This window comes from Castanea sativa, chromosome 9 (genome assembly GCF_040712315.1).
Source record: "Castanea sativa cultivar Marrone di Chiusa Pesio chromosome 9, ASM4071231v1".
Taxonomy (NCBI): domain Eukaryota; kingdom Viridiplantae; phylum Streptophyta; class Magnoliopsida; order Fagales; family Fagaceae; genus Castanea; species Castanea sativa.
Window position 1 is genome coordinate 27,352,452 of NC_134021.1, and position 16,050 is coordinate 27,368,501.

Below are 16,050 nucleotides of genomic sequence, written 5' to 3' on the forward strand. Positions count from 1 at the left end.
GCCATTTTTTTTTCTTCTTTTTCATTTTTTTTTCTTTCTTTTCTTCTTCACAGAAACACATGAGTAACTTTATCAAAAAAAAAAGAAATAAAAGAAACACATGAGTACCGATTTCTCAAAACCAGAAAATCAAACCCATAAACACATGATACCAATCATGCACACTAACACACTAACACAAACCCACAAACATGTTCATCCACACAATAAATCTAAAAATTTCTTCTCCAAACACAAACAAAACCCAGAAGTAAGAAATGAAAGAGAGAAAAGGGGTGGAGAAAAGGGGTGGAATCGGTCTTGCATGTCTTTGATCTAACTTCTATTCGGAGATTTGAGCCATAATCAGTGAACCCAAGCATTCTTGATTGGTCCTTCTCTCTTTTTCTTCAGGTCGGAGCTCATTTCCTGCATTCTTGATCGACGCCACTAGGTCATGATGGAGGAGATCGGCGCCGCTGCTACCCGTCGGAGGTGATTTGACGCTAGGTGACGATGGATTTCCTTTGCTGGGTTCATCGAGGGTTTTGTGAGAAATAGGGTTGAAGGGAAAATTTTGGGAGAAACAGAGCTGAAGGGAAAAAATAAATGAAATGGCTTTGGTGCTAGTGTGTTATGTGAGTATGCTAACCGTGAGCCTGGAACTAGATCTCAAAGCTTCTGTCAACTACTACATCATTCCAACACAAAAACGTAGACATTAGACCGCCACACTCTATAAATCAACCTTTTTGTCATCATCAAATTTCACACACATGCACCACCATTCTCTTACCTTCCAAAATTGGCGGTACAAGTAGGCCTCTTCTCTCTCTCCTCTGCTTCACCCCACTCATCTCCTCTACTTTCTCAGAGCTCTGCAACCCACAAGACAAAAAAGTCTTGCTCCAAGTCAAACAAGCCTTCAACAACCCCTATGTCCTTACCTCTTTGGAAAACAAACGCCGATTGCTGTACTGGCTGGTATTGTGTCACAAGTGACTCCACCTCTCACCGCATCAACTCCCTCACCATCACTACTGACAACCAACTCTCTGGCCAAATCCCACCTGAAGTTGGTGACCTTCCATTCCTCGAAACCCTTGAATTCCAGAAACTACCCTCACTGGTACTATTCAACCTGCCATTGTCAATCTCAAACACCTCAACTTCCTCAGACTCAACTGGCTTAATCTCACTGGCCTAATTCCTGATTTCATTAACAAACTCAAAAACCTCACTTTCATTGACTTCGCATTCAACCAACTCTCTATCTCAATCCCACCCTCACTTTCAGAGCTTCCTAAGCTCGGTGGACTTCACTTGGACCGTAAAAAACTCTCCAGACCACTCCCCTACTCTTTCGGCAATTTTCCTCAGGGACTATATGTGTTCCTATCTCACAACCAACTAACCGGTACAATCCCAACCTCGTTCGCCCACATGGACTTTGGCTATATTGATTTGTCACAAAACAAACTCGAAGGCGATGCATCCGTGGTTTTCGGATCGAACAAGACCACAGAGATCATGGACTTGCCAAGGAACTTGTTGGAGTTTAATTTGTCAAAGGTTGTGCTCCCCAAGAGTTTGAGTTTTGGATCTTAACCACAATAAGATCTTTAGAGGTCTTCCTATTAAGTTGACCTCACTGAATTTGCAGTACTTGAATGTGGGTTATAATAGGCTTTGTGGTCAGATTCCAATGGACGGTGATGATGCCGAAAATTGTCAATTAGGTGCACTGTCCTCACGTGCTCTTGACAAAACCTTCACAACAAAGAAGAAGAAAGCCTTACAGAGAGTACAGGAGTGGTACCGACCAACTATTCTCCGAAGGTTAAGTTCGAGAATGTTCACAACTCTAGAATGCCAGAACTAAGGTAAATTACGCGTACCTTGATTTATGAGGGTTTTGGGTTTTTATAATTGTGTAGAACTGACTTTTGTTTCTTGGTGAAGAAGATGTTTCTTTGTAGGGAAGATCCTCATAAATACACGTATTTTACAGGATCCTTTCCATATAGAGATTTTGTTGATTAGGGTTAATCGTAGGGTAAAAGACATTTCCATTTGAAGTTTCTTGGAGACCACTTAAGCCATGTGGATGCCACGTGGCTTTGCCACCCGTCTACTTGCAATCTGTCCACCATGGAAAGTCCATCAATATTCTCTTTCTCTCCGTTTGGGAGCGTTCTTTATTCCGCCCGTTGTTTGTTAGTGCATTTAGACAGTCCTTCTCCTTGGCACCGTTGCTTTTGGTTGGCTTTATGAACGGATCCGTCTATCTCAAATTTTATCCCTTTCAGCTGCCCCCTCACTCTATGGGTTGTCACCTATTTTCACAAATGGACCTGTAGAGTGACGGTTTAACTATATTCTTGGGAGTTGTGCTTTCATTGACAAGCTAGCCTTGAGTCATTAATGCAAGAGGGGCACGTGGCAAATTCTCAGTGGCTGATTACTTGAATCAAAGCGTCCCTTTATCTTCCTTGCTGTTCCCTCTTTATATAGGTTGCTCTTCCCTTTCATTTTTAATTTCCACAACAAATTTCTAGTGTCAGAGCGCTACCGTCTCCTACCAGAAATCGTCATACCATCGACTTAGTGTGACCATTTGCCACGCCGTTTCCGTTGCCTCTTTGTATCGTTCAACTGGTAAGTATTTGTTGCCTTATATTCACTTTAAATATTGCATGCTCGTCCACTATGTAGACTTGTAGAGTCTTAGGGGTTTTATCCATCACGTGTAGGTGACAAATGTCTAGTGAGGCGTCGAGTGATCAATCGTGTGTCCGTGAAGGGGCAGGCTACGATGAGGTGTATCCGTCTGGTCAGGATGACCCCGGCACCTCTTATGATGAAAGGGTTCCATCTGCCAACTCACCTTCTGCGGAGGGGGATGAGGACTTGGACATGGATGGATCAGAGGGTGACTCATATAGCAAAGATGATGTGGTCAGTGCTGAACCCCCCATCCAATCCATCATAGGTCCTAATGGTTTTAGGCAATTTATCCTTCTTTTGTTGTGGACGGTAAACAACTTTAACTCTAGCATCAAGGAAAAAAACTTCGAAATCCTTAGGGAAAAATATCAGATTCCCGTCAGCATCCCCATCCATCTACCTTTCAAATTCGAAAAGTGCTACTACCGGGGTGTCGAAGACGTTGGGGTGTATGAGCAGATGCTTAAGGCGGGACTTAGATTCCCTTTAAGTGCTCTTCACCGCCATTTACTTCAATACCTGGGGCTAGCCGTCACCCAGATCTCTCCAAATGCTTGGAGAGTTTTCCTTGGCACAAAAGTGTTATATGGAGTCTTAACTAATAGGGGGCGTAAGATGATGGTGGAGGAGTTCTTCCACTGCTAATGTCCATCAGAAATCACCCAGTCTATGGGTATGTACAATTTCCTACCGAGGAAGCCAATACTTAGGCTAGTGTGCGACACCCCTGATTCAAACAGAAACTGGAAGAGCCGGTACTTCTTCATTCAGGGGGACGACTGGATGTGTCACCCTGATGATCATGAGTACATGCCTGTGGACAAAACTTAGGGTATAATGCCCCCGTCTAGTAGGCGTTCGTCTAGTCTAAATTTTATTTCTTATTATTTGTGTCATGTGTTGGCCTAACTGTCCCTCTTTTGTAGCCCGAGACCGTATAAAGGTGACTCTTAAGCAGAGTTTTTTGGAAAAGATCTTTAGGATCAAGTTTGCAAAGAGGACGTGGGCAAAGCTTATTACCTTGGACACAATCCATTGGTATTGTGACGGTCTTGAGCCTATTGCAACTGCCTGTCGCTACGATAGTCAAGCACGTAGACGTAAGTCCGTTGCTCATTACTTTTTCTTTTATTTATAGTAGTTTGCCTAACTCTCTGTTTCCGTCCATTTTGATGCAAAAATGGAAGACGACAAGAGGATGGCTTTCATCAAGCAACAAGCTGCTGCGTAAAAGAAGCAAGAGGGAAGCTTGCCTCCCAAGGGAACGGGTTCGGCCAACCCATCCACAAAGAGGAAACCGTTGTACGAGACCGACCGTCTCCCCAAGAAACCCAAGGTGGTGGCAGGATCAGCCGTCGAGGAGAGTACCATCACAAACAAGCTGCCTCCTCCATCTGGTCTAGGGAAAGGCAAGGGCCTTATGCCAGATCAGGGTCTCGTCACTGAAAAGCGCCATGTCCTCCTCCGTGAGGACTTGCGGTATGCACTCAAGCAACTTTCGTCCATCATCAAAGATGATGACTACGAGGATTTAGGCAACCATGCAACCGAGGCTATGGGGGAGACAGGCCTTTTCAGCCTTGCACAGGTATGTATATCCATCCTTCTCTCCTTTCTGTCATGTTGTCTTTGTTTTTCTAACCTTTGTTTTTTATTCTTGCAGGGGGTGCTCATGATGATGGGCCTAATGGACCGTTGCCTATCTCAAGAGTGTGAGGGCGAAGGTGAAGGCAACGGAGACGAAGTTGGCAAAGCTGAAGGCCTAGAAGGTTGTCCAGAAAACAAGCTTGATCTAACAAAAAAACCTCATGGATGAGGCGAAGGCGCAGACGGAGGCACTAAAAAAAGTGCTTAAGGACAAGGAAGATGAAATCTCTAAGTTCAAGAAGCAACTCCGTTGGGCTAAGGAGGACGCGATAAAGGAATACCGTGATTCCGACGCTTTTTTAACCTAGCTAGGTAGTTCCTTTGTCGACGGCTTCGATGACTGCCTCCGTCAGGTCAAGGCCTCATTCCCAAATCTCGACCTGTCGCACATCACTATTGATACCAAAGGCTCTCCCCAGCCCGTCCTGTAGACTCCGAAGGCACCGATGATCTTTTTGCAGATGATTCCACTCCCTACCCTTAAGGTGACGAGGAGGCTACTCCTCATAATGATTAGGCTAAATTCGTTGAGGAGGAGTAGACTTTATTTTTTGTTAACTTATATTTCCTTAGTGTGAAAATCTTTTGGGAGGACAATATGTCTTGTTGTTTTCACCGTTGCCCATTATTTTTTGGGCTTTGTATGTAAATTTTACCCTTCATGGGCTTTTATCTACTGCTTATATTTATAAAATTCTTCTATTTCCTATCTTTGAGATGTGTTTCTGTTCGTCTACCTTGGAATTAGTATTATGTATCCGTCCCTTTGAGGACTTATTGAGACTTGGGTGTGCCTAGTCATTTTGGTACTTATGCTTAAATGCACCCGTCCCCTTGAGGACCTGAATATTTTTGGGATGAAATTGTCTATTCGTGAACTTAGTGTCCATAAAACTTATCCATTTGCAGATTTAGTACTTGTTCATTTAAGGACTTGGTAACTTTTGACCATCCTTTGGGATGAACCTGTTTACTATTGGACTTAATAGTTTCAAATCACCCTTTGGGATGAACTTGTCCACTTGTGGACTAATCCCGTCCACTTATGGACTTAATAATTTCAAATCACCCCTTGGGATGTACCCGTCCACTTATGGACTTAATGATTTCAAGTCTCCCCTCGAGATGAACCCGTCCACTATGGGCTTAATAATTTCAAGTCTCCCCTTGGGATGAACTCATCCACTTATGGACTTAATGATTTCAAGTCACCTCTTGGGATGAACCCATCCACTTATGGACTTAATAATTTCAAGTTACCTCTTGGGATGAACCCGTCCACTTATAATAATTTCAAGTCACCCCTTAGGATGAACCCGTCCACTTGTGGACTTTAATAAATTCGAATCATCCCTTGGGATGAACCCATCCACTTATGGACTTAATAATTATAGACGTAGTTTTGTAGACATACACATGATATATCTGAGTAACTCCTCTTATTGTGATAAATACGTGTGTAGAAATTGTTCTTAAAGAATGAAAAATTGCCCTTCGGGCTTAAAAAGTACTACTAAAAGGAAATAAACTGGAAATGAGGGGTGTCATTGTCCGTGCCCTTGTCTACTAGTAATACTTCTTTTGGTGCTCCGTGTTCCATGGGTGGTGTAACTTTTGCCCGTTTAGCATCTCTAGGTGGTAAGTTCCTTTCCTCTGCCATGAAGCGATCCTGTAGGGTCCTTCCCAGTTAGGTCTTAGCTTTCCCTAGGAAGGGTCTCTTGTGCCGCCTGTCACCTTTCTCAATACAAGATCTCCAACTTGGAACTCTTTGTGTTTGACCCTAGAGTTATAGTGTTTGGCCATGAGATCCTAGTACCGCACTAATCTTTGTTCAGTCGTTGCTCTAACCTCATCTACCAAGTCAAGTTGTAGGTACATAGCTTCATCGTTCCTGCTTTCATCATGGTTCTCTACCCTATAGCTTGTGAGTCCGACTTCAACTGGGATAACGGCCTCGCATCCGTACGTTAGTTGAAACGGTGTTTCTCCTATAGGTGTTCTTGTCGTCGTCTTGTATGCCCACAGGACGCTTGGCAGCTCTTCCGGCCATATACCTTTACCCCCTCGAGCCGAGTCTTGATGATTTTGAGCAAGTATTGGTTTGTGACCTTAACTTGTTCGTTGGCCTAAGGGTGGGCGAGTGAGGAGTAGTGATTCTTAATCCTTAACTACGAGCAAAAATCTCTAAATGAGTCATTGTCGAACTGCTTCCCGTTGTCTGAGACCAATACTCTAGGTATACCGTACCTGCAAATAATGTTCCTTCATACAAAGCTTCGTACGTTCTTCTCCGTAATGGTGGCTAGGGCTTCGGCCTCCACCTATTTAGTGAAGTAATCTATGTCGACTACTAGAAACTTCAACTATCTGATTATTGTTGGGAACGAGCCCATAATATCCAACCCCCATTGAGCGAAAGGCCATGGGACCATCATTGGAGTGAGCTCTTTTACTAGTTTTTTGATGAGGTTGCCATACCTCTAACAGTTGTTGCAAGTTTTGACATATGCTTAGGCATCTTTCTACATGGTAGGCCAATAATATCTTGCCCGTACCAGCTTGTGCACTAAAAACCGTGATCCGGAATGGTTTCTGCAGATTCCTTTGTGGACTTCTCTCATGACACAGTCTGCCTCCTCGAAACTAAGACACCTTAGGTAGGTATGGGCAGGAGAAGCCTCTTTTGTACAAGATGTCTTTGATTAGCACAAATCGTCTTGCCTGAACCTTTAATTTCCTTACAGTCTCCTTATCGTCAAGTAGCATGCCATTTTTCAGGTAGGAGATTAATGGTGTAGTCCAGTTGTTCTCAGAACCTATCTCCAGCACACTGATGCCTTCTATTAATGGTGAGATTTGGACAAAGGATAGTACCTGACTTGGGATATGCATATGCTCTGCTAACGCATTCTTGGCAAGACGATCGGCTTGCTCATTTTCCTCCCTTAGGATTTGAACAAAATTTGCTTGAAGGTCGTTCGTTCGTTTCTTCACCTACTCTAGGTACTTCTTCATCCGTTCACCCTTGCACTCATAGTTGTCGTTTGCTTGACTCGTGACTACCTGAGAGTCGCAGTATACAACCACATTTGTGGCTCTTGCTGCTTTGGCGAGATCCAGCCCTGCTACTAAAGCTTCATACTCCACTTCATTATTAGTTGTAGGGAAATCAAGTTAGACCATACATTCGATCTCATCCCTTTCTGGGGAATAGAGTATCATACTAGCTCTGCCTGCCTGTCTGTTGGACGACCCGTCCGTGTGGATACTCCAGACGCTGTGATCCTGCCCCCTGGCCTGCCATGTTGGTGAATTCTACGATGAAGGCAGCAGCATCTTGCCCCTTCATGGCCGTACGTGGGCGATACTATACATTGAATTCACTCAACTCAATTGCCCATAGCTCCATCCGTCCAACGGCTTCAGGGCTGCTCATTGCTCTCCGTAGAGGCTTGTCTGTTAGGATGACCACAGTGTGGGCCTGGAAGTATGGCTTGAGCTTACAAGTCGCAGTCACTAACGCGAAGGCGAGCTTCTCCATGGGGGGTACCTCTCTTCTACACTTTGGAGCGCCCGACTAGTGTAATATACAAGCTTTTGTACCCTGTCTTCTTCTCTGACTAAGGCTGTGCTAATAGCTGCTAGGGAGACGGCCAGATAGAGGAACAATTCTTCACTTGGTTTGGAGGGACTCAGTAATGGTGGGGAGGACAGGTATGCTTTCAAGTCTTCGAATGCCTGCTGACATTCAGTCGTCCACTCAAATGACTTCTTCAATGTGTGGAAGAAGGGCAGGCATTTTTCCGTTGCTCTTAAGACGAACCTGTTTAGTGTGGCTACTTTGTCGTTAAGGCTTTGTACTTCATTGATATTTGTTGGCGGCGTCATCTCCATTGTTGCCCGTATCTTGTCTAGGTTGACCTAAATACCATTCTGGGATACCATGAACCCTAGGAATTTTTCAGCCGTCACCCCAAATGTGCATTTGTTCGGATTCAACTTCATGTTGTAAGAGCGAAGGGTATCAAGGGTTTCCTTGAGGTCGTCCAAATGGTCGTCTTCCTATTGGCTTTTTACCAACATGTTATCCACGTAGACTTGAATACTCCTCCCAATCTAATGTGTGAACATCTTGTTCATCAGCCTTTGATACATGGCGCCCTCGTTCTTGAGTCTGAATGGCATTACTTTGTAGTAGAAGAGACACTGGCTAGTGACAAATGAAGTCTTCTCTTGATCAGCTTCGTCCAACTTAATCTGGTTGTAACCAGAAAATGCGTCCATGAAGCTCAGCAACCGGTGTCTTGCTATCAAATTCACCAAGATATCAATCTGCGGAAGTGGGTAGCTGTCCTTGGGGCATGCCCTGTTTAGATTCGTGAAGTCCACGCACATCCTCCATTTTTCATTGGCCTTTTTAACCATCACTACATTGGCCAGCCATTCGGGGTAGTATACTTCTCATATGAACTCTGCTTCCTATAATTTGCGAATCTCTTCTGCTATGGCCTTGTCTCGTTCCTGCACAACACTCATTTCTTCCGACGGATGGGAGAAAAAGAGGGCGATATATTCAACTTATGGACTATGACCGAAGGATCAATTCTGGGCATGTCTTCGTGGCTCTAAGCGAAGACGTCCTGGTACTCCCTCAGAAATGCTATGAGCGCCTAACGGACTGGTGGGCTAGCGAGGGTGCCAATCCTGGTCGTTCGCTTGGGCCTAGAATCATCAAAGAGTACCTTTTCCAACCCTTCCGCGGGTTCTGCCATCGTCCGTTGTTCTTCTATACACATGGTTTGTAAACGATCGTCCATCTCCAGCATGGTAATGTAGCACTCGCACACCGCTACTTGATATCCTCGTACCTCTCTCACTCTGCACTCGGTGGGGAACTTGATCATTAGGTGGTAAGTTAAAGTTACAGTCTTCCATGAGTTAAATGTAGGACGGCCCAAGATGGCATTGTAAGCAGACGAACAGTCAACAACCAAGAATGTCACACCCTTGCTAATCTATTGAGGGTAATCACCAACGGTTACAAGCAAAGTGACCGCACCGAGGGGGTATACTTTTATTCCTCCGAATCCAACGAGTGGCGCATTAGTTGGCACCAACCATTCCCTCTCAATCCTCATCTGCTAGAACACTGGGTAGTAGAGGATATCAGCAAAGCTCCCGTGCTAACTATAAGTACATCGTCGTGTGGGTGGTGGAGAGGTCGAGCATCCTCTTCTGTGAACCCAATTACAGGGTTGTCGATACGTGCCATCTTTGGGACTAAACCCGTCAACTGGATGTTATGGACCATCCTGAGGTAGGTCTTGCGTGCCTTCATTGTTGAATCGGAGGCCGTAGTGCCCCCTACAATCATCCTTATGTCTCTTAGGGGTGGCCTAGGACGCTTGTTTTCCCTTCAAGCGGCCTACTCTTGTGGTAGGTTCGTCCTTTCCTTGCTGACGAATCTTTACAATTTTCCTTGTCTGATAAGGGCTTCTATTTGCTGCTTCAAGTCGTAACATCCAGATGTGTCGTGACCATAGTCATGGTGGAAGCGGCAGTACTTGTCTCTGGACCTTTTGCTGGGGTCTCCCTTCAGCTTGCCATGTCATGTCAAGGCCGCTTTGTCCTTGATCTGCATCAGGACTTGATCAATAGGGGCCGTCAACAGGGTGAAGATTGCGAACCTCCCAGTGGGGGCTTGGAACACCTATCCTACCGTCAGTCTCCTATATTTGTTGTCTTTCATCCCCTGTCCGTACATCTTCTTACCTTTCCCATTTTTTAGGCTTTTCTATTTAGGCAAGTAACGTATCTTCCGCGTTCATGTACTTAGTAGCTCGGTAAAGTACATCCGACATGGTTTTCGAGTCATTTTTGTATAAGGAAAACATAAACTTCTCCTTCCATAACCCATTGGTGAATGCAGCAACGAGTATTTTTTCGTCAGCTTCATTTATCGAGAGGGCTTCCTTATTGAAGAGGGTTATGTAGGATCTTAGCGTCTCCTCCTCCCGTTGTTTGATGCTCATCAAGCATGCAGTGGACTTCTTACACCTGTGCCCCTATAAAGTGTGAGGCAAACTGCGCGCTTAAAGGTACTGATGGAGTTGGGCGTCAACTTGCTAAACCATACCCTTGCAGGACCCTTCAGCGCAATTGGGAAGGCTTGACACATGATTTCATCTGCAATGCCTTGTAAGTGCATGAGGGTTTTGAATGACTCCAAGTGATCTAAGGGATCCTTTGGCCCGTCGTGGGCTTCTACCAGTGGCATACAAAACTTCGATGGAAGGGGGAACGAAGTGACGGGTACGGTAAAAGGCGATTCCGTCCGGTGGACTAACTCGTCGAGGTTGCTTGACACCCGTCCTCTGAGGGCGTTCATCATGAAGTCCATCCACTCCTTCATCATCTGCATCATCTGCATCTCCGTAACAATGTGTGGTGGTGTTGTCTCTGCGACGAATGGACAGCTGGTATCTTGTCGTTCTTGTCTACTCGAAGCATTGCTGCCTTCTGGTCCTTCTTGGTCCCTCCTTTTGGCGCTGGTGCCCTCTTGCTCTTCTCTATGACTATTGGGCCTAGCATCCCTTTGGCGCAGCTGTTCCTCTAGGTCATGGTTTTGCTTAGTAAGGCGTTTCACCGCTACAGCTAAGGTCTATACCTGTCTTTCAAGGGCAATAGTGCGTGGTTCATCTCCGTTATTGTTGTTGGTTGCCATCGAGCAAGTGAGTACCATACAACTCTTTGTCTGGGAAGTGTTAATATGGCTACTATTGTTTTCTCGATACGTTTCTCCCCACAGACGGCGCCAACTGATGATGCCGAAAATCGTCAGTAAACTGCACAGTCCTCACGTGCTCAAGACAAAACTTGCACAACAAGGAAGAAAAAAGCCTTATAGAGAGTACCGGTATGGTACTGACCAAATACCCTCCGAAGGTTAAGTTAGAGAATGTTCATAACTCTAGAATGCCAGAGTTAGGGTAAGTTATGCATACCTTGATTTCTGAGGGTTCTAGGTTTTTATAGTAGTGTAGAATTGACTTTTATTTCTTGGTGAATAAGATGTTTCCTTGTAGGGAAGATCCTCATAAATACACGTATTTTACGGGATCCTTTCCATATATAGATTTTGTTGATTAGGGTTAATCGTAGGGCACAAGACATTTCATTTTGAAGTTTCTTAGAGACCACTTAAGCCATGTGGATACCACCTGGCTTTGCCACCCGTCTACTTTGTATCTGTCTACTTGCAATCCGTCCACCATGGAAATTACGTCCATCTTCTCTTTCTCTCCATCTGGGCGCAATCTTTATTCCACTCATTGTTTGTTCATGCGTTTAGACCGTCCTTCTCCTTGGCACCGTTGCTTTTGGTTGGCTTTATGAACAAATCTGTCTATCTTAAATTCTATCCCCTTCAGGTGGTAAATTGCAAAGCTTCAATTATTCGAATTATTTCCACAATCGGTGTTTGTGTGGCTCTCCACTTCCAAGCTGCAAGTGATCTTATAATAGACTTGCATAGAAACTAAAGCGGGTCTCTCTGTAATTTTTAAAACTTTTTTAAAAAAATAATATAATTAAGATAAGATTAGTTTAATTGTTTGTTGTAAGCTGTAAGGAAAGAATTGAGACATAACTACATGCAAATGAATTGAAAGATGAATGGTTGAGCATTCTATAATGAGTAAAGATTTTAGATATCAAATCGCAAAGTAATATTAGTGTTAGGTTCAAATTTGAACCAATATCAACTAACCACCTATAATTTATTATGAAAATGTTGTGTACCTAGTAGCACTTCTCATAATAAGAAATGATATTTTCACAACATTTTTACAATAAATATTAAATGACAGGTTGTTACTGGTTGTTAACTTGTTATTGTTGGGGCAAAAAAGTAATCTCATAACTAAACAGTAAACATGAAAGCAGCATGTTTTCTAATTAATGGCGGCTTTAGAAATTAAGTTACAACTTACAAAGACTCTCACCAACTAATTGTGTTTTTTAAATATTTTCAAAATGGATAAATTCATGTAACAAGATAAACATGTGCCTAGCTGTACGTAAAACACCAAATCTGCTTCCTAATCTCTTAGCACAACGTAGCAAAGGACATTTTTTTTATTACATAGTTCTCCTATCTGTTCTCGATCTTGCTAAATTTGCAATAAAGCAAACTTATTACCAGAGACTATAGCTTTTGAAAAACTTAGTACATCGTAGTCAGACATGGCAAAATGGTTAGATCGAGTCGGATTTAGGTCAGATCAATCGAGTTACAAGTCAAAAACGGATCAATTTAAATAAAAACGGGTTCGGGTTCGAGTCGGGTTGACCCGTATTTTCACATTAATTTTTTTTTAATAAAAAAAACATGTATTTGTCATTTGGAAGGTCATGCAACAAATTACTTGATGTAAAATACATTACTTTGAATTCACTACTTATATTAAGAATGAACTTAGTTAAACTTATTAATACTTATTCAATAATTTTAAAATTATACAAATCTCAACATTGCTAACTAAAACAAAATAACACAAAAATAAGTAAAACAAATACACAAATTTTATTTCTACATAATATCAACATCCCAAAATATAAAACAAAATTACAAATGACTTATTGGATAACTCATTTGACAAAGAATAAAAATATATAAAAAAATTTACAATCTTGAAAATCAATATATATATATATATATATATATATATATATATATATATATATATATATATAAAAGCAGAGACCTCTTGTGGAAAAGCATGAGGTTCTGCCAAGTGGCGAATTTTATGCAAAGAGAACATTCTCAAGTGCCACATAGGAGATAAGAACAAATTAAATAGTGATTTTTTTTGTTTCATTTGGTTCAATGTTTCAAGACATTTCTAATTAAAAATACATATTTTTTATATCCTTTGGTTCAATGTTTCAAGATTTTTCATCCCTCACACAAAAATCTTTGCATTTTAATTCATCATCTTCACCTTTTGCACTTCTACCCCATTATATATAGCCACCCATAACCCTTCATGCCATCTCATGTCAAACACACACAGACCAAAAACGATGTCATTTACTTTCAATTTTTCAATGACACTTATCTAGCTCTAACACAGTTGTTTTATCTAATCATAACCTGAATGAGTTGACTACAACTAAGGAAGGGGGGCTTGAATTTTATATTGAGTGACAAGTGACGACAGCAATTATGATTTTGATGTTAAGGTCAAGCATTGTGGATTTGTGGGTTTTGTAAATGATATGATTGATTGTGAGTGTTTGTGATGTGTATTTTTTTTTTAGAATTAAGGAGAAAGAGGGAGACACATTCTATATCAACTTTTATTCTATAATATTCCTCCAAAGTGTTTTTCTTCTCATTATTTCAATTTAATATTTATAATAGAAATGGGTGTGCAATTTATAATTGTTACTTTTTAGGGTGAACTCATTACTAATAAATTTCTATAACAATTATGCCATAATACAAATACAATATTCTCCAAAACCATTTTACATAAAATATTACAACATTATTCGTGCATCGCACGGATAACTTACTAGTTAATTTTATAATTTATTATCAATTGTGATTAACACTCTTTTAATTTGAGAATATACATTTGTTGAGGTCCAAAATGTCACAATATTATACCAAGGTCCAATATTAAGCAAAGTTAAAATTCAAGAACCATTTGGGCTTTCAAGGAAGGAGTAAGGCTCAAACCCGCCAACTAAGGACTACCTAAAATGAGTAGGAAAGGGCCTAAGCCCATGAATAAGTAAGCTTTGGGCCTTATGAAACAAAGAAAAAAAAGGAAGCCCAGTCCGACCTTTAAGAGGGAAAGTTATTGGGAACTCAGGAAGAAAGCTGAACCAAGATAGCTGGGAATTCCTAGAAGCCTAGGATCCTCGGGATATGCAGCAAGAGACTAGCTGGGATTGAGACAACTCAAGAGAGCATGCCCATGAACACGAAGAACAAGAATGGATGTGTCCCATCAACCGCCCAATGATGCAAAAAAAGGCAGATGACCTGGGAACCAGCACTTCATGAAAAGAAGTCTGGTACCTCAGGGAGCTTAGGGAGATGTACCATGAAGGAAGGTGGCTGGGGATCTTTCAACATAATGAGAAAGGAATATTCCTATTTGGAGAAAAAGACAAAAGTGAAGCAACCAAAAAGTGGGTCTGAAAAGTAGTGTCTAGAAGCCTTGGGAAAAGAAGCACTGAAGGTCAACCCTTAGAACCTCTCAAAAAAAGGAAGGTCAGCTAGGGATTTTTGGGGGGGGGGGGTCCTTAAAAGAGGGAAATAATGAGAAATAAGGAAGGGACTAGCCACCAATGTTGCTGACACAACATTGGTTCTAGTACCCAGCAAATGGAGGGAATTTGTGGTGCACCAAAAACCCTAGGAAGATGCTATAAAAGGAGGTGAAGCCATCAACAAAAACCATTCGGCAATAGTGAATCAGAGAAAAAAAATCCTTTGAAAAACTTCTTTAGAATTCAAAAAGAAAGAAAAGAGGGAAAACCCAATCTAGAATCCTAAGACAGGCACTAAAGGATACACTTGGATTCAAAGGGATTAAAACCTCACAAGTCTTAAAAGCCTAAAATAGCTATCTAAATCTGTAATTGTTTAACTTATTTGGAACTTGTAACACATCCTACTGCAAGAGAGACATATTGTAATGAAATTTCAAGAAAATAATGAAGTATTATATATTATGCTGAGGACCCCTAACGTTTCTTATTATTTTTCCTTTGCTTCTATCACTCTTTATTGTTCCTTACTGTGCAATACATATATACCTTGTATGTATTAGTGTGTGTGTGTGTGTGTGTGTATTGTAAGGTCCATGTTTTGTGTACAACTTAGTTCATAATCAGCCTGATTTAGCTGCGGTGAACCAAACTCAGTCTACCAAATAACAAGTATAAAGCTCAAGATCCTCGTTTCTACTTAGGCTTGGGTACTATCCAAAAAAAGAATCCACAATATTAAAGTTTGATTGTTTACTTATTTCGAAATGAATGAAAATTTGAGGTTTTAAGGAAATAGAGAGGAATGAATATTCACTCCTACTCATTCCATTCCCTCCCACTTAAACTCTTAAATAAGAGAATGGACTTTCCATTCCCTCTATTAAAACTCTCAAATAAGGGAATGGAAGAATATTCTAAAATTATTATTTTAATTTTTTTTCCATTCCATTTCATTCTCTCTTTCCAAACAAAGGCTTAGTCTCTAAAAGAATTTTTTCCCTTTTAAAGTATTAAATTTTTTTGTGCAATCAAGGTAACGAATCAAATTTATACAAATTACATTTTCTATCCTCTAATTCTTCTTTTCAACCAAACAAAAGGGGTTTTCATCCACCTACATATCCATCCTCCCGACCAAACACATGGGAAAAACTAAATAATTTTTCTATCCCTCAACTTTTTAATCCCTCACCAAACAATGCCTAAGAGAGTGACCGCTAGACAGTCCACACTCAATAATAAGGGTCCGTTTGGTATGTGTATTTAAACAATAGTTTTTATTTTTTTTGGAAATACGTGTAAGTGAAAAAGTATGTGAAAATACGAGTAATGTTGTTTAAAAACTGAAAACATGTGTTTAAAATGATGTACCAAATTTCACACCACCATTCTTGTCTAGAATACTAAAAC

At 41.4% G+C, this 16,050-nt stretch overlaps 1 protein-coding gene across 1 annotated transcript; it reads left to right on the plus strand.

Moving 5' to 3' along the window:
- The first annotated feature begins 439 nt into the window (after positions 1-439).
- Positions 440-11,866, plus strand: LOC142608983 (polygalacturonase inhibitor). Its single transcript, XM_075780633.1, is given in 6 exon segments — positions 440-474; positions 801-930; positions 932-1,100; positions 1,103-1,571; positions 1,573-1,691; positions 11,784-11,866. Coding segments are annotated over 6 exon segments (1,005 nt in total).
- The last annotated feature ends 4,184 nt before the right edge of the window (positions 11,867-16,050 follow it).